The sequence below is a fragment of the Littorina saxatilis genome, linkage group LG11 (genome assembly GCF_037325665.1).
Source record: "Littorina saxatilis isolate snail1 linkage group LG11, US_GU_Lsax_2.0, whole genome shotgun sequence".
Lineage (NCBI taxonomy): Eukaryota > Metazoa > Mollusca > Gastropoda > Littorinimorpha > Littorinidae > Littorina > Littorina saxatilis.
The window spans coordinates 21,109-45,165 of NC_090255.1; the positions used below are offsets into that span (position 1 = coordinate 21,109).

At 44.7% G+C, this 24,057-nt stretch overlaps 1 protein-coding gene across 5 annotated transcripts in view; it reads right to left on the reverse strand.

Annotated features, from left to right (window-relative positions):
• Positions 1-2,160: 2,160 nt before the first annotated feature.
• LOC138979354 (serine/threonine-protein kinase 38-like) overlaps positions 2,161-24,057 on the reverse strand; it is a 79,372-nt gene continuing 57,475 nt past the window's right edge. For 4 of the 5 annotated variants that reach the window (XM_070352039.1, XM_070352042.1, XM_070352038.1 and 1 more), the window contains 6 exons: positions 20,367-20,757; positions 11,741-11,840; positions 10,858-10,990; positions 4,136-4,261; positions 3,198-3,211; positions 2,161-2,388 (listed from right to left, as the gene is read on the reverse strand). In XM_070352039.1, the coding sequence (XP_070208140.1) occupies positions 2,359-2,388; positions 3,198-3,211; positions 4,136-4,261; positions 10,858-10,990; positions 11,741-11,840; positions 20,367-20,757 (794 nt within the window). In that variant the 3' untranslated portion in view covers positions 2,161-2,358. The remainder of the gene's footprint in view (positions 2,389-3,197; positions 3,212-4,135; positions 4,262-10,857; positions 10,991-11,740; positions 11,841-20,366; positions 20,758-24,057) is intronic. The other variant, XM_070352040.1, reaches the window with a different exon arrangement.

A 24,057-nucleotide genomic window follows, 5' to 3' on the forward strand; every position in this document is an offset into this window, starting at 1 on the left:
AGCCAGCCAGCCAGCCAGCCAGCCAGCCAACCAACCAGCCCATTTCTTTCACCCAGCCAACCAGCCAGCCAGACCATTTCTTTCGGCCAGCCAACCAGCCAACCAGCCAGCCAGCCTGCCCATTTCTTTCAGCCAGCCAGCCAGCCAGCCCATTTCGTTCTTTCAGCCAGCCAGCCAGCCAGCCAGCCCATTTCGTTCTTTCAGCCAGTCAGCCAGCCAGCCAGCCAACCAGCCAGCCAACCAACCAGCCCATTTCTTTCAGTCAGCCAACCAGACCATTTCTTTCAGCCAGCCAGCCAACCAGCCAGCCCAGCCAGCCCATATCTTTCAGCCAACCATCCAGCCAACCATCCAGCCAACCAGACCATTTCTTTCAGCCAGCCAACCAGCCAGCCAACCAGCCAGCCAGCCCATTCCGTTATTTCAGCCAGCCAGCCAACCAACCAGACCATTTCGTTCAGCCAGCCAACCAGCCAGCCCAGCCAGCCCATTTCGTCCAGCCAGCCAGCGAACCAGCCAGCCAGCCAGCCAGCCAGCCAGCCAACCAATTTCTTTTAGCCAACCAGCCAGCCAGCCAGACCATTTCTGTCAGCCAGCCAGCCATCCAGCCATCCAGCCAGCCAGCCAGCCTGCCCATTTCTTTCAGCCAGCCAGCCAACCAGCCAGCCAGCCAGCCAGCCAGCCAGCCATTTCACGTAGTATATGACTATGACCTTTTTGTTCTCAAATGGGGCAACTATTCTCAAATGGAGCAAAAATTCCGAAATGGGCTTTGTTATTCTCAAATGGAGCAAAAATTCCGGAATGGGCTTTGTTATTCTCAAATGGAGCAAAAATTCCGGAATGGGCTGCAAAAATTCCGGAATGGGACTTTATTATTCCGGAATGGGTCACGTATTCTTAAATAGTAATATTCTCAAATGGGGCAAGCAACAATTCCGGAATGGGACTTTATTATTCCGGAATCGGGCATTTACGTATTTCATATTCTCAAATGGTACAAATATTTTTAGGGCTACAACATTTTTGGGGGGTTGTTGCGCATTGCAGGGCAGAAAAATCCCGGAAAACCCCTGCGAGGGTCGTTAATATCTGCAAAAGATACACAAAACATGACCCGCCCAATCGCCAATCCGCAAATAATGTTTTTCACGTCATTTTACACTATTTTGGGTTACATAGTCGTGGTTGCCTCCCTTGTTTAGGGTTAGTCGGAGTTGGTTCCCTTGGACCCTTATCATCACAATGCCGCCCATTTCCGTCTGCATCTTCCCGCCGATGTTTTGGCCCATATTTACGGCGTTTTCTTCTTCGTTTCGCCATTTTTGCCCTTCTTATCATGGTAAGCACTTACATTACTCATTTATGCTTCCATTCATTACATTTTACAGTCTTTTTCTTGCTTATTTTACCCTTTTTGAAACATTTTTAGCCTCTTTGCAAAAAGTTTTTCTCAGGGGAGCTAATTGTGCTTTCTTACCAGGCGTTGCTCCGCTTAGACCGTTAGCTTCATTTTGATCGCTCTTTTACCGCATTTCAACTATTTTATTTAAAGGCATATGTACGCGCTCCCGTGTTTACAAAGTGTAGTTTGCCCATAATCGATGTCAAACGCACAATAAGACCATGTAATGACGATATGTCGCCATGCACGGACCATATACATGCATTACAGCTTGTTTTAGAGTCTCAAAAACTTTGGATGTAAACAAAGACGCGGAGTTATTTCCCTTGCGTCAACGCTTCCTCTGTTGGCAAATCTATAAATAGGACGATCCAGATCAAAATGAAAATTAACATATCTCAACATTGAAGGGGTCCTAGACCACAATATTTTGCAGGGAACTTAATTTAGCATGTCTCCAGCTGTTGGTAAAGCAATTAGCGTGTATAGTCATCGAGTACATATGGCTTTAAGGGAGCTAATGCAATGACAAGGTTAATTTTTTTTTGTTTGTTTGTTTGTTTTTTGCTTTCTTTATTGCTTTCTTGTATGTTAGGGTTAGGTTTAGGGTTAGGGTTAGGGTTAGGTTCTTTTTTTGATAAGTTGTTTTTCTTTGCTTTAACTAACAACCAAAACACTGTCGTTGGCAACATGTCTTTATTCGCTCAATAACAATGGCTTCTATCTTACCTTTACTGACAACCAAAACACTGTCGTTGGCAACATGTCTTTATTCGCTCAATAACAATGGCTTCTATCTTACCTTAAATCACACAAGTCATATCTACCAGCATACACAATTCAACTTTATAACCCTAACTGTGGCGATCAGTGATGTGTCTTTATGACCCACACTAAAGTCAAGCTTGCACTCTCGACGCACTCCGCCATGGTTTGAATGCCTTATTTCATGTTTACATCAGTGCACACCAAGACTGCTTCTTCTGAAACACAAACATGACGATTTCAGTCCTACAAGTGAATGTTCCAATGCCTAATTGAGAGCTATACGAATAACGAACGCGTTAACTCAATGTCAATCAAAGCCCCTGGCTACAATTACAGTCACTGATGTCACCTAGCTACAATCATTGTCACTGATGTCACCAGACCACTATCAGTGTCACTGATGTCACCTACCCATAATCATTGTCACTGATGTCACTAGACCACAATCAGTGTCACTGATGTCACCTAGCCATAATCATTGTCACTGATGTCACTAGACCACAATCAGTGTCACTGATGTCACCTACCCATAATCCTTGTCACTGATGTCACTAGACCACAATCAGTGTCACTGATGTCACCTAGCCATACTTATTGTCACCGATGTCACCTCCCCACAATCTATGCCACTGATGTCACCAGACCACAATCATTGTCACTGATGTCACCTGGCTACAATTAGTGTCAAGCACACACAGACACAATCACACTTAGGACCCGGACACAAGCTCAAATCACTCACACACACACACACACACACACACACACACACACACACACACACACACACACACACACACACACACACACACACACACACACGCACGCACGCACGCACACACGCACGCACGCACGCACACACGCACGCACGCACGCACACTAACACACACTAACACACACTAACACAAACACACACGCACATACACACACACACACACACACACACACACACACACACACACACACACACACACACACACACACATACACACACACACACAGAAAAAGACCGTAAGCCAATTACCTCTTTACCGTTTCCTGAAAACAAGGCAAGAAAAAAAACGTCTCACACAATAAGAATACATTTACTTTAAAACCCAAAACACGTGGCAAGAAATACACATTTCTCTTGATCTGATTTTATCCATGTATAAATCACATTTGTATTTTTTAGAGATTCATTAACGCATAGATTGTTTTACCTGGTAAGTTACCTTTCTCCGCAGATTGTATAATTTCAGAAGTCTGTAATTCTCTGCGCATACGAGGGCCACTCATTTTGTTTTGGAATCTGGGTTTTCCACAACACTTACAGTTAAAGTCTATCTGTCTACTCCAGTTTTTGGAAGATTCCCTCCTCAGCCTGTACACATTGTACCATCCTCTCAAGTCAATCTGTCTACTCCAGTTTTTGGAAGATTCCCTCCTCAGCCTGTACACATTGTACCATCCTCTCAAGTCAATCTGTCTACTCCAGTTTTTGGAAGATTCCCTCCTCAGCCTGTACACATTGTACCATCCTCTCAAACCAGCTGTCCGTCACACCCCAACACCGGCACGGTTGGCCTAGTGGTAAGGCGTCCGCCCCGTGATCGGGAGGTCGTGGGTTCGAACCCCGGCCGGGGCATACCTAAGACTTTAAAATTGGCAATCTAGGTGGCTGCTCCGCCTGGCGTCTGGCATTAAGGGGTTAGTGCTAGGACTGGTTGGTCCGGTGTCAGAATAATGTGACTGGGTGAGACATGAAGCCTGTGCTGTGACTTCTGTCTTGTGTGTGGCGCACGTTATATGTCAAAGCAGCACCGCCCTGATATGGCCCTTCGTGGTCGGCTGGGCGTTAAGCAAAAACAAACAAACAAACAAACAAACAAACAAACAACCCCACTACCACCACACTACCATCCCACTGTCACCCCACTACCACCCCACTGCCACCACAGACAGTTAACCCCTGTCTTTCACCTTTAGCAGAGGTCTCGAGCAGCTCTTTCTCCTTGCTCAGTGAGCGCAGTTCACTGGCCGACATGGTCATGAGGATCACCTGTCTCAGCGCCTCAGGGTCTTCCTGTGCGACCCGGTAAAGTTCATCTGAAACACAGACACGTCAACATGACTTCATATTTAATGTACATTTACTTCTGCTTATGCATGATCAGTTCACAACGTTTTAATTTTGTTAGACAATTGAGTTTTGGGCAACTTCAAACAAAAAGTTCCAAATTCGGGGTAGAACTCAAAAGTAAGAGGTTGAACCCCAGATCTTCGGTGACATGAAGACATCCTTTACTGTCAGGTGCAGGACTATCATCACTTAGACAAGCCTTCTTGTCGTTGACAATTCCGGAGAGCCTATTTTGAAGAGAAGATCAAAGTTTGAACTACACATCAGAAACTTTATAGAATGATCATGCATGAAGTTCATGCGCACCAACTTACAAAGATATTCGCTGAACAAAAATCTACCAAAAAAGTGTTAAATCAATGTCACTGAAGTCACCTGGCACCAATCAATGTCACTGAAGTCACCTAGCGACCATCAAAGTCACTAAAGTCACCTGGCCACAATCCATGTCACTGAAGTCACCTGGCCACCATCAATGTCACTGAAGTCACCTGCCCACCATTAATGTCACTGAAGTCACCTAGCGACCATCAATGTCACTAAAGTCACCTGGCCACCATCAATGTCACTGAAGTCACCTGCCCACCATTAATGTCACAAAAGTCACCTGGCTACAATCCATGTCACTGAAGTCACCTGGCCACCATCAATGTCACTGAAGTCACCTGCCCACCATTAATGTCACAAAAGTCACCTGGCTACAATCCATGTCACTGAAGTCACCTGACCACCATTAATGTCACTGAAGTCACCTGGCCACAATCTATGTCACTGAAGTCACCTGGCCACCATCAATGTCACTGAAGTCACCTGCCCACCATTAATGTCACTAAAGTCACCTGGCTACAATCCATGTCACTGAAGTCACCTGGCCACCATCAATGTCACTAAAGTCACCTGCCCACCATTAATGTCACAAAAGTCACCTGGCTACAATCCATGTCACTGAAGTCACCTGGCCACCATCAATGTCCCTAAAGTCACCTGGCCACCATCACTGTTACTGAAGTCACCTGCCCACCATTAATGTCACAAAAGTCACCTGGCTACAATCCATGTCACTGAAGTCACCTGGCCACCATCAATGTCCCTAAAGTCACCTGGCCACCATCACTGTTACTGAAGTCACCTGGCCACAATCACTGTTACTGAAGTCACCTGGCCACAATCAATGTCACTAAAGTCACCTGGCCACCATCAATGTCACTGAAGTCACCTGGCCACAATAAAATGTCACTGAAGTCACCTGGCCACAATCCATGTCACTAAAGTCACCTGGCCACCATCAATGTCACTAAAGTCACCTGGCCACAATCACTGTTACTGAAGTCACCTGGCCACAATCACTGTTACTGAAGTCACCTGGCCACAATCACTGTTACTGAAGTCACCTGGCCACAATCAATGTCACTAAAGTCACCTGGCCACCATCAATGTCACTAAAGTCACCTGGCCACAATCACTGTTACTGAAGTCACCTGGCCACAATCACTGTTACTGAAGTCACCTGGCCACAATCAATGTCACTAAAGTCACCTGGCCACCATCAATGTCACTAAAGTCACCTGGCCACAATCACTGTTACTGAAGTCACCTGGCCACAATCAATGTTACTGAAGTCGCATGGCCACCATCCATGTCACTGAAGTCACCTGGCCACAATAAAATGTCACTGAAGTCACCTGGCCACAATCCATGTCACTGAAGTCACCTGGCCACCATCAATGTCACTAAAGTCACCTGGCCACCATTAATGTCACAAAAGTCACCTGGCCACCATCAATGTCACTGAAGTCACCTGCCCACCATTAATGTCACAAAAGTCACCTGGCTACAATCCATGTCACTGAAGTCACCTGGCCACCATCAATGTCACTGAAGTCACCTGCCCACCATTAATGTCACAAAAGTCACCTGGCTACAATCCATGTCACTGAAGTCACCTGACCACCATTAATGTCACTGAAGTCACCTGGCCACAATCTATGTCACTGAAGTCACCTGGCCACCATCAATGTCACTGAAGTCACCTGCCCACCATTAATGTCACTAAAGTCACCTGGCTACAATCCATGTCACTGAAGTCACCTGGCCACCATCAATGTCACTAAAGTCACCTGCCCACCATTAATGTCACAAAAGTCACCTGGCTACAATCCATGTCACTGAAGTCACCTGGCCACCATCAATGTCCCTAAAGTCACCTGGCCACCATCACTGTTACTGAAGTCACCTGGCCACAATCACTGTTACTGAAGTCACCTGGCCACAATCCATGTCACTAAAGTCACCTGGCCACCATCAATGTCACTAAAGTCACCTGGCCACAATAAAATGTCACTGAAGTCACCTGGCCACAATCCATGTCACTAAAGTCACCTGGCCACCATCAATGTCACTAAAGTCACCTGGCCACAATCACTGTTACTGAAGTCACCTGGCCACAATCACTGTTACTGAAGTCACCTGGCCACAATCACTGTTACTGAAGTCACCTGGCCACAATTAATGTCACAAAAGTCACCTGGCTACAATCCATGTCACTGAAGTCACCTGGCCACAATCACTGTTACTGAAGTCACCTGGCCACAATCACTGTTACTGAAGTCACCTGGCCACAATCAATGTCACTAAAGTCACCTGGCCACCATCAATGTCACTAAAGTCACCTGGCCACAATCACTGTTACTGAAGTCACCTGGCCACAATCAATGTTACTGAAGTCGCATGGCCACCATCCATGTCACTGAAGTCACATGGCCACAATAAAATGTCACTGAAGTCACCTGGCCACAATCCATGTCACTGAAGTCACCTGGCCACCATCAATGTCACTAAAGTCACCTGGCCACCATTAATGTCACAAAAGTCACCTGGCCACCATCAATGTCACTGAAGTCACCTGCCCACCATTAATGTCACAAAAGTCACCTGGCTACAATCCATGTCACTGAAGTCACCTGGCCACAATCAATGTTACTGAAGTCGCATGGCCACCATCAATGTCACTAAAGTCACCTGGCCACAATCCATGTCACTGAAGTCACCTGGCCACCATCAATGTCACTAAAGTCACCTGGCCACAATCACTGTTACTGAAGTCACCTGGCCACAATCACTGTTACTGAAGTCACCTGGCCACAATCAATGTTACTGAAGTCGCATGGCCACCATCCATGTCACTAAAGTCACCTGGCCACAATAAAATGTCAATGAAGTCACCTGGCCACCATGAATGTCATTGAAGTCACCTGGCAACAATCCATGTCACTAAAGTCACCTGGCCACAATCCAGGTCACTGAAGTCACCTGGCCACCATCAGCGTCACTGAAGTCACCTGGCCACAATCAATGTCACTGAAGTCACCTGGCCACCATCAGCGTCACTGAAGTCACCTGGCCGCCATCAGTGACACTGAAGTCACCTGGCCGCCATCAGTGACACTGAAGTCACCTGGCCACAATCCATGTCACTGAAGTCACCTGGCCACCATCAGTGACACTGAAGTCACCTGGCCACCATCATTGCCCCCTTTAATTTAGGGGAGTGTGGCTACCGCTCAACTTCAAACCTCCTACTCTCAAGTCGATCCTCGAATTTGGAGGGTAAAAAAACCTCAGACCATTTGAACTTAGAATGTAAAACTTTGCGCAATGATCATTCATAAGTTGAAGTTAATGCACACTAGATATGCAGAAATGTATGGATTGAACACTGGATTTCCCTTCTTTTGAGCCATGTGACGTCAGAGGCCCACTAAACGTCATATTTAAGCGGCCAGCCAAGACTACAACATAGTGCATGTGTGTGCGTGCAATCATAAAAGCAATTCTAACCAAAATTGATTGATACATAAATGTTTGTATTTTTATCAAAATAAGACATTTGACACACATTAAGACAGTCCTTGGGCGAGCGCGGTCTCGGAGAAACTGTCTCAATCTGTGTAAAATGTCATATTTTGGTAAAAAATACAAATAACGTAAACAGTTTGTAACAGATGCAGAACTTCTATGGGTTGCATATTTTGTGGTCACCCTTTACAAACTGTGGGTTACTATAACCTGGCGGGCAGCGGTGGTAGACGTAATGTGAATCCTGCCCCACACTTACATGTCTAGCCGTGTAGTAACTGTGTGTGACTAACCTGGCGGGACGTGCTGTGAATCCTGCCCCACACTTACATGTCTAGCCGTGTAGTAACTGTGTGTGACTAACCTGGCGGGACGTGCTGTGAATCCTGCCCCACACTTACATGTCTAGCCGTATAGTAACTGTGTGTGACTAACCTGGCGGGACGTGCTGTGAATCCTGCCCCACACTTACATGTCTAGCCGTGTAGTAACTGTGTGTGACTAACCTGGCGGGACGTGCTGTGAATCCTGCCCCACAATTACATGTCTAGCCGTATAGTAACTGTGTGTGACTAACCTGGCAGGACGTGCTGTGAATCCTGCCCCACACTTACATGTCTAGCCGTGTAGTAACTGTGTGTGACTAACCTGGCGGGACGTGCTGTGAATCCTGCCCCACACTTACATGTCTAGCCGTGTAGTAACTGTGTGTGACTAACCTGGCGGGACGTGCTGTGAATCCTGCCCCACACTTACATGTCTAGCCGTGTAGTAACTGTGTGTGACTAACCTGGCGGGACGTGCTGTGAATCCTGCCCCACACTTACATGTCTAGCCGTATAGTAACTGTGTGTGACTAACCTGGCGGGACGTGCTGTGAATCCTGCCCCACACTTACATGTCTAGCCGTGTAGTAACTGTGTGTGACTAACCTGGCAGGACGTGCTGTGAATCCTGCCCCACACTTACATGTCTAGCCGTGTAGTAACTGTGTGTGACTAACCTGGCGGGACGTGCTGTGAATCCTGCCCCACACTTACATGTCTAGCCGTGTAGTAACTGTGTGTGACTAACCTGGCGGGACGTGCTGTGAATCCTGCCCCACACTTACATGTCTAGCCGTGTAGTAACTGTGTGTGACTAACCTGGTGGGACGTGCTGTGAATCCTGCCCCACACTTACATGTCTAGCCGTGTAGTAACTGTGTGTGACTAACCTGGCGGGACGTGCTGTGAATCCTGCCCCACACTTACATGTCTAGCCGTATAGTAACTGTGTGTGACTAACCTGGCGGGACGTGCTGTGAATCCTGCCCCACACTTACATGTCTAGCCGTGTAGTAACTGTGTGTGACTAACCTGGCAGGACGTGCTGTGAATCCTGCCCCACACTTACATGTCTAGCCGTGTAGTAACTGTGTGTGACTAACCTGGCGGGACGTGCTGTGAATCCTGCCCCACACTTACATGTCTAGCCGTGTAGTAACTGTGTGTGACTAACCTGGCGGGACGTGCTGTGAATCCTGCCCCACACTTACATGTCTAGCCGTGTAGTAACTGTGTGTGACTAACCTGGCAGGACGTGCTGTGAATCCTGCCCCACACTTACATGTCTAGCCGTGTAGTAACTGTGTGTGACTAACCTGGCGGGACGTGCTGTGAATCCTGCCCCACACTTACATGTCTAGCCGTGTAGTAACTGTGTGTGACTAACCTGGCGGGACGTGCTGTGAATCCTGCCCCACACTTACATGTCTAGCCGTATAGTAACTGTGTGTGACTAACCTGGCGGGACGTGCTGTGAATCCTGCCCCACACTTACATGTCTAGCCGTGTAGTAACTGTGTGTGACTAACCTGGCAGGACGTGCTGTGAATCCTGCCCCACACTTACATGTCTAGCCGTGTAGTAACTGTGTGTGACTAACCTGGCGGGACGTGCTGTGAATCCTGCCCCACACTTACATGTCTAGCCGTGTAGTAACTGTGTGTGACTAACCTGGCGGGACGTGCTGTGAATCCTGCCCCACACTTACATGTCTAGCCGTGTAGTAACTGTGTGTGACTAACCTGGCAGGACGTGCTGTGAATCCTGCCCCACACTTACATGTCTAGCCGTGTAGTAACTGTGTGTGACTAACCTGGCGGGACGTGCTGTGAATCCTGCCCCACACTTACATGTCTAGCCGTATAGTAACTGTGTGTGACTAACCTGGCGGGACGTGCTGTGAATCCTGCCCCACACTTACATGTCTAGCCGTGTAGTAACTGTGTGTGACTAACCTGGCGGGACGTGCTGTGAATCCTGCCCCACACTTACATGTCTAGCCGTATAGTAACTGTGTGTGACTAACCTGGCGGGACGTGCTGTGAATCCTGCCCCACACTTACATGTCTAGCCGTGTAGTAACTGTGTGTGACTAACCTGGCGGGACGTGCTGTGAATCCTGCCCCACAATTACATGTCTAGCCGTGTAGTAACTGTGTGTGACTAACCTGGCAGGACGTGCTGTGAATCCTGCCCCACACTTACATGTCTAGCCGTGTAGTAACTGTGTGTGACTAACCTGGCGGGACGTGCTGTGAATCCTGCCCCACACTTACATGTCTAGCCGTGTAGTAACTGTGTGTGACTAACCTGGCGGGACATGCTGTGAATCCTGCCGCACACTTACATGTCTAGCCGTGTAGTAACTGTGTGTGACTAACCTGGCGGTGGAGCAGCGGTGGACGTGCCGTGCATCCAGCCCCTGATGGAGGCGAAGCTCAGCCCGTCTGGCGCCCGGCCTTCCGTTGACACGTTCAAGATGCTACCCCGTCCCTCGTCACATACCCCGCCGGGCTGTTCAAACACACACACACACACACACACACACACCGACACACACACACACACACACACACACACACACACACACACACACACACACACACACTCACTCACACTCACAGCAAACACACATACATACATACATACATACATACATACATACATACATACACACACACACACACACACACACACACACACACACACACACTCACTCACACTCACACAAACACACACACACACATACATACATACATACATACATACATACACACACACACACACACACACACACACACACACACACACACACACACACACACACACACACACACACACACGCACATGCACATTCACACTGGTAATGATGCAACATATATCTCTGGCTGACAATGACGAAACACAACTAATGTCACTGATGTGTGTGACTGACCATGTAATGACGCACACAACTACCACCATCCCCACCATCATCTCCACCAATACAACCACTATAACCAGTTAACCCACTGTTAATTGCGTCACACAACTCACTGGCTGACGATGACGTCACACTACTCACTGGCTGACGATGACGTCACACAACTCACTGGCTGACGATGACGTCACACAACTCACTGGCTGAGAATGACGTCACACTACTCATCGGCTGACGATGACGTCACACAACTCACTGGCTGACGATCACGTCACGCAACTCATTGGCTGACAATGACGTCACACAACTCACGGGCGCGCTGACAGTGACGTCACACAACTCACCACAAGCTGCATGCTGGCAGAGGAAAGAATGGAATTTGTTGAATTAACGCTGCCTTGCTGCTCCCTCCTGCGGACCGTCATCTGAGGTCCGATCGATCCCCTGATGACAAAACCAAACAACGGACGATCATCTAAGGTCTGATCGATTCCCTGATGACAAAACCAAACAACGGACGATCATCTAAGGTCTGATCGATCCCCTGATGACAAAACCAAACAACGGACGATCATCTAAGGTCTGATCGATCCCCTGATAACAAAACCAAACAACGGACAATCATCTAAGGTCTGATCGATCCCCTGGGACTGGGTGGCCGAGTGGTAACGTACTTGCGCTCGGAAGCGAGAGTTTGCGAGTTCGACCCTGGGTCAGGGCGTTAGCATTTTTCTCCCCCCTTTCCTAACCTAGGTAGTGGGTTCAAGTGCTAGTCTTTCGGATGAGACGAAAAACCGAGGTCCCTTCGTGTACACTACATTGGGGTGTGCGTTAAAGATCCCACGATTGACAAAAGGGTCTTTCCTGGCAAAATTGTACAGGCATAGATAAAAATGTCCACCAAAATACCCGTGTGACTTGGAATAATAGGCCGTGAAAAGTAGGATATGCACCGAAATGGCTGCGATCTGCTGGCCGATGTGAATGCGTGATGTATTAATATTATGTAAAAAATATTCCATCTCACACGGCATGAATAAATCCCTGCGCCTTGATTATGTGCGCGCTATAAATTGCATAAAAAAAATTTAAAATAAAAAATCCCTGCGCTTAGAACTGTACCCACGGAATACGCGCGATATAAGCCTCATATTGATTGATTGATTGATTGATTGATAACAAAACAAAACAACGGACGATCATCTAAGGTCTGGGCTCGTATTCTTGAAACAGCTGCAACTCATATACCGGCCTGTAAAACCATTTCCGCTCCATAAGTTCGCTAAGTGTTATTCATGAAACTCCGGTAAAGACTTACCCGGGTGTCTCCGAACTGTAAAGTTAGAGGACCCATCCCCTCTCCTCTAAAACCGTCAATTTTGAATAAATCTTGTTAAAATATTGTTTGTAGATTTATGTCCCTCATGGACACACATTGGTGTCATTTAAGTACCAATGCATTGCGGACAAATACAAGATACCGCTCGCGAAAGATTTCAACCGATGCTCGATCATACCGGCTTGTGGTGAAAGCGTGCTATCGTCTTCTTTAATGCATTTCAGTGTCCGATTATTTTCAACTGATTCCGTGCTCGAACGGTTCTCTCGTTCACCTGATGCGTGATTGAGTCGAGTTCAAATCTCCATCTGCCCGTAATTTTATTTTTTACTCTTTGGCATTTGTTTATTTTTGTTTATTTTCTTCATGTGCAAAAGAGTACGTTATAATAGCCCCCCAAAAATTGTTTAGGCTGGAATGGGTTTTTTTTTAAAATCTTTGGTTAACATATTAGTTTATTAAAAAAGTTAGTTAACTTAAACATGTAAACATTTGATTTAAAAAATTAAATAAATAACCATGAAGAAGGATGCTTCCCGCTTAAAAACAAAGATGAGAGAAAAAAAACCCACCTAAAATGCGGTAGCAGCCACCTGCATGCAACTGAGATTAAAACAAAAATTTAAATAAATAAAAAGGGTCTCCCCTTGTTTTTATATTTAGTCAAGTTTTGACTAAATATTTTAACATCGAGGGGGAATCGAAACGAGGGTCGTGGTGTATGTGCGTGCGTGTGTGCGTGTGTGCGTGCGTGTGTGTGTGTGTGTGTAGAGCGATTCAGACTAAACTACTGGACCGATCTTTATGAAATTTGACATGAGAGTTCCTGGGTATGAAATCCCCGAACGTTTTTTTCATTTTTTTGATAAATGTCTTTGATGACGTCATATCCGGCTTTTCGTGAAAGTTGAGGCGGCACTGTCACGCCCTCATTTTTCAACCAAATTGGTTGAAATTTTGGTCAAGTAGCCTTCGACGAAGCCCGGACTTCGGTATTGCATTTCAGCTTGGTGGCTTAAAAATTAATTAATGACTTTGGTCATTAAAAATCTGAAAATTGTAAAAAAAAATAAAAATTTATAAAACGATCCAAATTTACGTTTATCTTATTCTCCATCATTTGCTGATTCCAAAAACATAAATATGTTATATTCGGATTAAAAACAAGCTCTGAAAATTAAATATATAAAAATTATTATCAAAATTAAATTGTCCAAATCATTTTAAAAACACTTTCATCTTATTCCTTGTCGGTTCCTGATTCCAAAAACATATAGATATGATATGTTTGGATTAAAAACACGCTCAGAAAGTTAAAACAAAGAGAGGTACAGAAAAGCGTGCTATCCTTCTTAGCGCAACTACTACTTCGCTCTTCTTGTCAATTTCACTGCCTTTGCCATGAGCGGTGGCCTGACGATGCTACGAGTAAAATGGCATTGCGTTCAGTTTCATTCTGTGAGTTCGACAGCTACTTGACTAAATATTGTATTTTCGCCTTACGCGACTTGTTTATATTTAGTCAAGTTTTGACTAAATATTTTAACATCGAGGGGGAATCGAAACGAGGGTCGTGGTGTATGTGCGTGCGTGCGTGCGTGCGTGCGTGCGTGTGTGTGTGTGTGTGTGTGTGTGTGTGTGTGTGTAGAGCGATTCAGACTAAACTACTGGACCGATCTTTATGAAATTTGACATGAGAGTTCCTGGGTATGAAATCCCCGAACGTGTTTTTCATTCCGGCTTTTCGTGAAAGTTGAGGCGGCACTGTCACGCCCTCATTTTTCAACCAAATTGGTTGAAATTTTGGTCAAGTATTCTTCGACGAAGCCCGGGGTTCGGTATTGCATTTCAGCTTGGTGGCTTAAAAATTAATTAATGACTTTGGTCATTAAAAATCTCAAAATTGTAAAAAAAAATAAAAATTTATAAAACGATCCAAATTTACGTTTATCTTATTCTCCATCATTTGCTGATTCCAAAAACATATAAATATGTTATATTCGGATTAAAAACAAGCTCTGAACATTAAATATATAAAAATTATTATCAAAATTAAATTGTCCAAATCAATTTAAAAACACTTTCATCTTATTCCTTGTCGGTTTCTGATTCCAAAAACATATAGATATGATATGTTTGGATTAAAAACACGCTCAGAAAGTTAAAACAAAGAGAGGTACAGAAAAGCGTGCTATCCTTCTTAGCGCAACTACTACCCCGCTCTTCTTGTCAATTTCACTGCCTTTGCCATGAGCGGTGGCCTGACGATGCTACGAGTAAAATGGCATTGCGTTCAGTTTCATTCTGTGAGTTCGACAGCTACTTGACTAAATATTGTATTTTCGCCTTACGCGACTTGTATTTCATTCAGTTTGTTTGGGTAGTTGCTATTGACTTTGAAACTGACACGCTGGCTAAAAAGCTGCAACATTGTGTCTTTCAAAGTCAAACTGTCGTTTAACTACCGACCAGTATTTATTTTTACTGCCCAGTAATTATTTATTTTCTCCCGGTATTCATGTGTGTCTAGCGGAAGGTCAGCAGCTACCAGTTGGTTATTTTTAAAATTGAAGATTCCCGATGCTTGCTCTTCTCTGCGCACGCGTTACCGGCGTTTTCGCCGGCGTGTCAGTTTCAAAGTCAATAGCAACAACCCAAACAAACTGAATGAAATTAACACGGGGAGATTTTTTTTTTTTTTTTTATAAACCTCAGTTGCATGCAGGTGTACATGGTATAGTACCCAGTAAACGCCCACCCCCCAGTTTCGACCAGTGGACTAGTAGACAAGGAAAATAAATAAAGATTATTCAGTCTGCTGTTATTGTTGTTTTTCAATTGTTTCCTTTCCTTAGACATGCTTCGGGGATTGGACAGAAAAAGGTATCTGGAGTGGCTAGAGAATCGCAATACATTTTTGAATGAGAGAACAAAGAAGAAACGAAAGCTTCATCTTTGGTTTAAACATAAGTTTATTTCAACAAATGTTACAATCATGACATGTATACAAAAGACACAGGTAACAGCAACAAGCTAGAAGCTTATAGTGGTGTTCCTGCATGGATATTTGGGGGTCATGCCAATACGTCCCAGTACCATTGTGTCCCAGTACCATTGCGTCCCAAAACAAGAAGAGCAAACGCTCGATCGAGTCACTTTCGCAGTTCTGAATATTATATGAGGCATCAGATGGACAGGAAGAAATTGCTATTCACAACACAATGCATACCTGAAGCATACCTGTGACCTTGAAAAAGGTCAAAGGTCACCAAAGCAGACGTCAAAGTGTAGAGGTCACTGGGAGTCACGTTCACATAAAATTTGAGCCCGGTCACTTTTATAGTTTCCGAGAAAAGCCCAACGTTAAGTTGTGTGTTGCCGAACAGAAAAGGCTAGTTATCTCCCTTGTTTTTCTGATAACGTTCGTAAAAGGCTACAGATGTAAATACTTTGATGTAAAGAATAATCCTACAAAGTTTCAATCACATCCGATGAACTTTGTCAAAGATATAAAATGTCTAATTTTTCCTTTGACGCTGACCTGTGACCTTGAAAAAGGTCAAAGGTCAACGAAACCATCGTTAAAGTGTAGAGGTCATTGGAGGTCACGACTAAACAAAATATGAGCCCGATCGCTTTGATAGTTTCCGAGAAAAGTCCAACGTTAAGGTGGTGTCTACGGACGGCCGGCCGGCCGGCCGGACAGACTAACACTGACCGATTACATAGAGTCACATTTTCTCAAGTGACTCAAAAATGCCGTCTCATTGCGTCCCATTAAGCAATCCCATTGGGTCCCAATACCATTGGGTCCCAATACCATTGGGTCCCAATACCATTGGGTCCCAGTGCCATTGCGTCCCGTACCATTGCGTCCCAACAAAATTGCGTGTCGATAGGTCCCAAGAAAATTGCATCTCGATACGTCCCATAAAGGAATCCCATTACGTCCCCGTACCATTACGTCCCAACACAATTGTTACTTGAGCAATGCTTGAACGCTGCGGTGGGCAGTGTGTGTGTGGGGGGGTGAATGGGGAGGTGAGGTGGGCACAGTGAGGTGTGGGCCGCGGAAGGGGGGATGGGGTACGTGATCATCGTGGTCAGACTAGGGGAGAGAAGGGATGGGTGGGTGTGAACAGTGATTAAGAATGGAGAAGAGATAAATAAATAAATAAATAAATAGACATACACACAATATGTTAAACACATTGATTTATGAGATATTTCGTTGGTCAGACAATTTTTAATTCATTATATTTTATAATCTGATGAAAGATGACAGGTCCCTTTTTTAAGCAAGACTTTTAATTCAAGAGTCAAAATTTATTTAGATTTTAAGTGACACGTAGAAGATAACATATTGTAACAAGTATTATGACCCATTTTGTCCTCCGTGATTTTTCATAAAGAAGAAATGTACTGTCTGATTGTGCAGTTTCCAATAATTATTCTGTGTTTGTCAATTATTGTTCTCCGGTCACACAGAGAGACAGAGAGACAGAGAGAGAGAGAGAGAGAGAGAGAGAGAGAGAGAGAGAAAGAGAAAGAGAAAGAGAGAGAGACAAGACAAGACAAAGACAAATTCTATATTAACGAGGGTAATGGCATAAGCAAACAGGTGGTTTTTTTACATCCAGCCCTCGCCCATGGGAGGGTTTAATCTAATGACAATACGTTTAAAAAATGTTAGAATATGAATCAAAGAAGTAATAACAAGCAAACAACCGAACAAACAAACGATTAACAGACTAAACAAACAAACAAAAACATACATACAAACGAACATAACATAAGAGAGAGAGAGAGAGAGAGAGAGAGAGAGAGAGAGAGAGAGAGAGAGAGAGAGAGAGAGAGAACTCAGAACTTTATTACATAAGGATAAAGGTTTTAGGCTTAGCCTAATCTTCCAACCTGTCCTTGGAACATATACAGAGAATAATTGTAAACAAAAGCAAAGACTGCGCACATACCTCATCAAAGTATTAAACTAATAAAACATCAAAATAATGGTCGAGTATAAACATAAAAAATATTGGACTCACAAAGTCATATAAAACAAAACCAGACACAAACAGACGTAAATGTTTTTTTGAATTTTTAAAAAAAAATACAGCAATATATTGCCGAACAGGGCCATATACAGGCAGCTAAAGTTTCAAGAAAAAGGGGGAGGGGGACGAGGGATTACACATTCAGATTAACTACATATACAATATTTAAAAAACAAACAAACACTTAAGAGCATTGCATACATTATCCAAGTACACAATGGAAACTAAACATCAGGGGCAGTTTATAGTGTGATCAAATGTGTGTGCAACTGCCTTTTAAAGGCCTTTAAGGATGCGGATCGTTTGATTTCTATTGGCAAAGAATTCCACAGAGATGATCCTGAAAAAGCTAAGCTGGATTTATAAAGATCTATACCAGGAATTGGAGGAAGTAAATTTTGAGACCCATACCTCTTCGTAACATGTGTAAAATAGGATTGCACATAACTGGGCACATCACCATGAACTAATTTATACATAAAGACAGCCTTATTGTATGCAAGGTGGGTTTTTAGGGGAAGGAAATTAAGGCTGTTTAACTTCATTTCTGTAGACATGTGCGATTCATACAGGATAAGTTTTGCACCACGACGGCACAGAGAATTGAGTTTCAATAAATGAACATCACTGCAGCCATCCCACAATGTCGAAGCAAAATTAATATGAGGCATTATATGAGCATGAACGAACATTTGTAATGTTTCAGACTTCGCATAATGTTTGGGTTTTGACAACAAATACAAATTCCTTGATAACACTTTGCAGAGGTTGCTTTAATATGTGTGTTAGCCATTTCATTTCTTCATCGACAGTTACACCTAGTATGCGATGTTCTTTAACTTGCTGTATTTGAGTTGTACCTAAGGACAGTTGTAATTTAAGAGGACTTATCTGATGCTTGTGTCTTGTGGTAATAACAATGCTTTTAGAGAGAGAGAGAGAGAGAGAGAGAGAGAGAGAGAGAGAGAGAGAGAGAGAGAGAGAGAGAGAGAGAGAGAGAGAGAGAGAGAGACTCAGACTCAGACTCAGACTCAGAACTTTATTACAAAAGGATAAAGGTTTTAGGCAAAGCCTATTCTTCCAACCTGTCCTTTATACAACACGTAAAGACAGACGCACGTACAAAATATAGATTGAATCATATAAAATACAGAAATACATTGTATGGAATGCACACAATGTGCATTTAAGGAAAATAAACAAAAAAAAACAAAATGACTGACAAAGAGTAAAACAAAACAAAAGTAAGGCCTGATGGCGATTCGAACTCGACGCAATCGCGCATCAGGCGAATTCGATAACCGTTTGGCTATGGAATCAGACACCAAATTCTCGCCACTGCAATGCATTAAACAAGACACAAGCACGCTTTCGCAACACGCCGTTATGATCGAGCATCGGTTGAAATCTTTCGCGAGCAGAAGCTCGTATTTGACCGCAATGCATCGGTGCTTAAATGACACCAATGTGTGTCCATGAGGGACATAAATCTACGAACAATATTTGAACAAGATTTATTCGAACTTGACGGTTTTAATGGACAGTGTTGGTGAAGTTACTGACAGGTAGCGACTTTACAGGAGGGGGATGGGTCCTCTAACTTTACAGCTTGGAGACAACCCGGTAAGGACTTACCGGTGTTTCATAAATAACACTTAGCAGCCTTGGCGGACTTATTGAGTTTTACAGACCAGTATATGAGTTGCAGCTTTTTCAAGAATAAATCTTCTTCAAATATTGTTTGAAGAGAGGAGCAAGCATGAGGAATCTCCTATACTAAAAATAACCAATTCTGGTAGCTGCCGACCTTCCGCCAGACACACATAAATACCGGGGGAAAATTAATAATTACTGGGCAGTAAAAATAAATACCGGGCGGTAGTTAAACGACAGTTTTACTTTAAAGGACACAATGTTGCAGCTTTTTCAAGAATACGAGCCCTGATCGATCCCCTGATAACAAAACCAAAATACGGACGATCCAACCCCTGATGTCAAAACCAAAAAATCGACCCGAGGAAAACAAATTATATTCAACCAACAAATAGTAAATAAACATGCAGAATAATGGATAGGGTTAGGGTGGTTGTAGTGGTTAGGGTGGTTGTAGTGGTTAGGGTGGTTGTAGTGGTTAGGGTGGTTGTAGTGGTTAGGGTGGTTGTAGTGGTTGTGGTGGTTGTAGTGGTTAGGGTGGTTGTAGTGGTGGTTAGGGTTAGGGTGGTTGTAGTGGTTGTGGTGGTTGTAGTGGTTAGGGTGGTTGTAGTGGTTGTGGTGGTTGTAGTGGTTAGGGTGGTTGTAGTGGTGGTATTGGTTAGGGTTAGGGTGGTTGTAGTGGTGGTATTGGTTAGGGTTAGGGTGGTTGTAGTGGTGGTATTGGTTAGGGTGGTTGTAGTGGTGGTTAGGGTTAGGGTGGTTGTAGTGGTGGTATTGGTTAGGGTGGTTGTAGTGGTGGTTAGGGTTAGGGTTAGGGTGGTTGTAGTGGTGGTATTGGTTAGGGTTAGGGTGGTTGTAGTGGTGGTATTGGTTAGGGTTAGGGTTAGGGTTAGGGTGGGGTTGGTGGTGGTGGCTGCAACTCACGCGTGGCTACCCCTGAGATCAGGGTTAGGGTTAGGGTGGGGGTGGTGGTGGTGGCTACCCCTGAGATCATCCACGTTGAAGGAACCCTCATTAGGTTCGTCTGACGTCACAGCGTCCTTGTTGTGTGATGCCCAGTTCCCCTCACCCCGCGAACCCTCGTCAGCAGTACGAGACGACGACTTCCTGTGGGTTCCAGTCCCTGGGGGATCACCTTCATTGGGATTATTGGACCCCACGTTTCTCTCAACTCCTATGACGGAAGAATCACCCTCATTTCGGGAAGCCCAATTTCTCAGAGAACGTGACACGCCGTCCTTGTCGTAGTTAGGTCCGCAGGAGGTCCTGTAGTTCTCTGGTCGGAGCAACTGCAGGATGTAGTCTGGGGCGCCCACTGCAAGACGAAATACAATGGTGGGTGGTGTTAGCGGTGGGTGAGTGGTGTTAGCGCATAACTCACTGACGTACATGCCCTGCTAACCCTAACTAACCATAACCCTAACCCTAACCCTATGCCACTGCAAGACATGCCTTGCTAACCATAACCCTAACCCTATGCCACCGCAAGACATGCCTTGTTAACCATAACTCTTACACTAACACTATACCACTGCAAGACATGCCTCGCTAACCCTAACTCTTACACTAACACTGTGCCATTGCAAGACATGCCTGGCTAACCCTAACTCTTACACTAACCATAACCCACTGCAAGACATGCCTCGCTAACCCTAACTCTTACACTAACACTGTGCCACTGCAAGACATGCCTGGCTAACCCTACCTCTTACACTAACCATAACCCACTGCAAGACATGCCTCGCTAACCCTAACTCTTACACTAACACTGTGCCACTGCAAGACATGCCTGGCTAACCCTACCTCTTACATTAACCACTGATAACCCACTGCAAGACATGTGTTACTAACCCTTACTCTTACACTAACACTAACCCTATCCCACTTACACTAACCCTAACCCTAACCCACTGCAAGACATGCCTTGCTAACCCTTACACTAACCCACTGCAAGACATGCCTTGCTAACCCTAACTCTTACACTAACACTAACCCACTGCAAGACATGTGTTGCGAACCCTAAAGCTTACACTCACACGAACACTAACCTGACCAATTCAAGACGTGCATTGCTAACTCCTACACTAACACTAACCCACTGCAACTGAGACATTGCTAACCCTAACTTTCACACCAACATTAACCCTTAGCCATAGAGGCTTTTGACGTAATTAGTTACACTGCGCGGCCTGATCAAGACTGATGTTGTCGTAATTGGTTATAGTGCGCGGCCTGATCAAGACTGATGTTGTCGTAATTAGTTATAGTGCGCGGCCTGATCAAGACTGATGTTGTCGTAATTAGTTACACTGCGCGGCCTGATCAAGACTGATGTTGTCGTAATTAGTTATAGTGCGCGGCCTGATCAAGACTGATGTTGTCGTAATTAGTTATAGTGCGCGGCCTGATCAAGACTGATGTTGACGTAATTAGTTACACTGCGCGGCCTGATCAAGACTGATGTTGACGTCATTAGTTACACTGCGCGGCCTGATCAAGACTGATGTTGACGTCATTAGTTACACTGCGCGGCCTGATCAAGACTGATGTTGACGTCATTAGTTACACTGCGCGGCCTGATCAAGACTGATGTTGACGTCATTAGTTACACTGCGCGTCCTGATCAAGACTGATGTTGACGTCATTAGTTACACTGCGCGGCCTGATCAAGACTGATGTTGACGTCATTAGTTACACTGCGCGGCCTGATCAAGACTGATGTTGACGTCATTAGTTACACTGCGCGGCCTGATCAAGACTGATGTTGACGTCATTAGTTACACTGCGCGGCCTGATCAAGACTGATGTTGACGTCATTAGTTACACTGCGCGGCCTGATCAAGACTGATGTTGACGTCATTAGTTACACTGCGCGGCCTGATCAAGACTGATGTTGACGTCATTAGTTACACTGCGCGGCCTGATCAAGACTGATGTTGACGTCATTAGTTACACTGCGCGGCCTGATCAAGACTGATGTTGACCTCATTAGTTACACTGCGCGGCCTGATCAAGACTGATGTTGACGTCATTAGTTACACTGCGCGGCCTGATCAAGACTGATGTTGACGTCATTAGTTACACTGCGCGGCCTGATCAAGACTGATGTTGACGTCATTAGTTACACTGCGCGGCCTGATCAAGACTGATGTTGACGTCATTAGTTACACTGCGCGGCCTGATCAAGACTGATGTTGACGTAGTTAGTTACACTGCGCGGCCTGATCAAGACTGATGTTGACGTAATTAGTTACACTGCGCGGCCTGATCAAGACTGATGTTGACGTAATTAGTTACACTGCGCGGCCTGATCAAGACTGATGTTGACGTAATTAGTTACACTGCGCGGCCTGATCAAGACTGATGTTGTCCTGCCCGTACAATGATGAAAACAAATTCGTAAAATAATTGCAGTATTCGACTACTTGCAATAATTAAGGTCAGTAAAACTTAGTATTTCAAATGAATAGATGCCTTGATGCATGACTTAAAGCCAAAGGGGCTCCGTGCACCGGGAATTTACAAGCACAGTATCTTTAAGTCTAAATATGTTAAGTCTCAATACGTTAAATTTAAATACGTTAAGTCTTATAAGTTACGTCTAAATACGTTCAGTCTAGGTCTCAATACGTTAAGTCTAAATACGGGTTAGTCTAAATACGTTTAGTCTAAATCTCAATATGTTAGGTCTCAATACGTTTAGTCAAAATACGTTCAGTCTAAGTCTCAATATGTTAGGTCTCAATACGTTTAGTCTAAATACGTTCCGTCTGAGTCTCAATATGTTAGGTCTCAATACGTTAAGTATAAATACGTTCCGTCTAAGTCTCAATAGGGAGGTTTAGATATTGCGTTACGTACCCCGACCTCACCTATCCCTATCGAGATAAGTCACGCAGAGGAAAGTTGTAAAAACTGCTCGTTAGATACCACGTCACCTATCAAAGTAGGACAAAACTCCAAAACTCGTGCTTTAAAAAATCGTGGACAGCGCGCTAAAGTCCGCAACAATACCCAGTGTTGAAACTGCTGCTGTCATTGTGTCGGTGTCGCTGTGTGCTGCACGTGGAAGTTATGTTCCACTGACCCAGATCATACCGAGTGTTAACCAGCAGGTAAAGTCTATGATTTTTAATTTTTTTTAAAGGAAACAGAAAAGAAAAGTAGGGCAATCGAACTTCGAGCGTTGGTTTGTGTTCGTTCTGTGTCACTGGCCACCACGCTTTCACCCCCGCTTATAAGGGTGTGTGTTAGGGTGTAAGTGGGCGTCGTTGTGTTTCTGTCATACATTGCATGTGTGTATATGTATGTGTGTGTGTGTGTGTTTGTATGTATGTCTGCTTGTCTGTCTGTCTGTCTGTCTGTCTGTGTAAATGGGCGACGCCATGTGTGTGCGTGTGTGTGTGTGTGGGTGTGGGTGTGGGTGTCAGTGTGGGTGTCAGTGTGCGTGTCAGTGTGCGTGTCAGTGTGCGTGCGTACGCGCATGCCTTTATGTGTGTACCCAAACCTAGCCTTCAATTCCGATGAATTGGACGGAACATTACTTTATGGTCGTTTACAAAATCTAAGAAACAAAACATTCTTGCTTGGCAGTTTTACTAACCAAAACTAAACA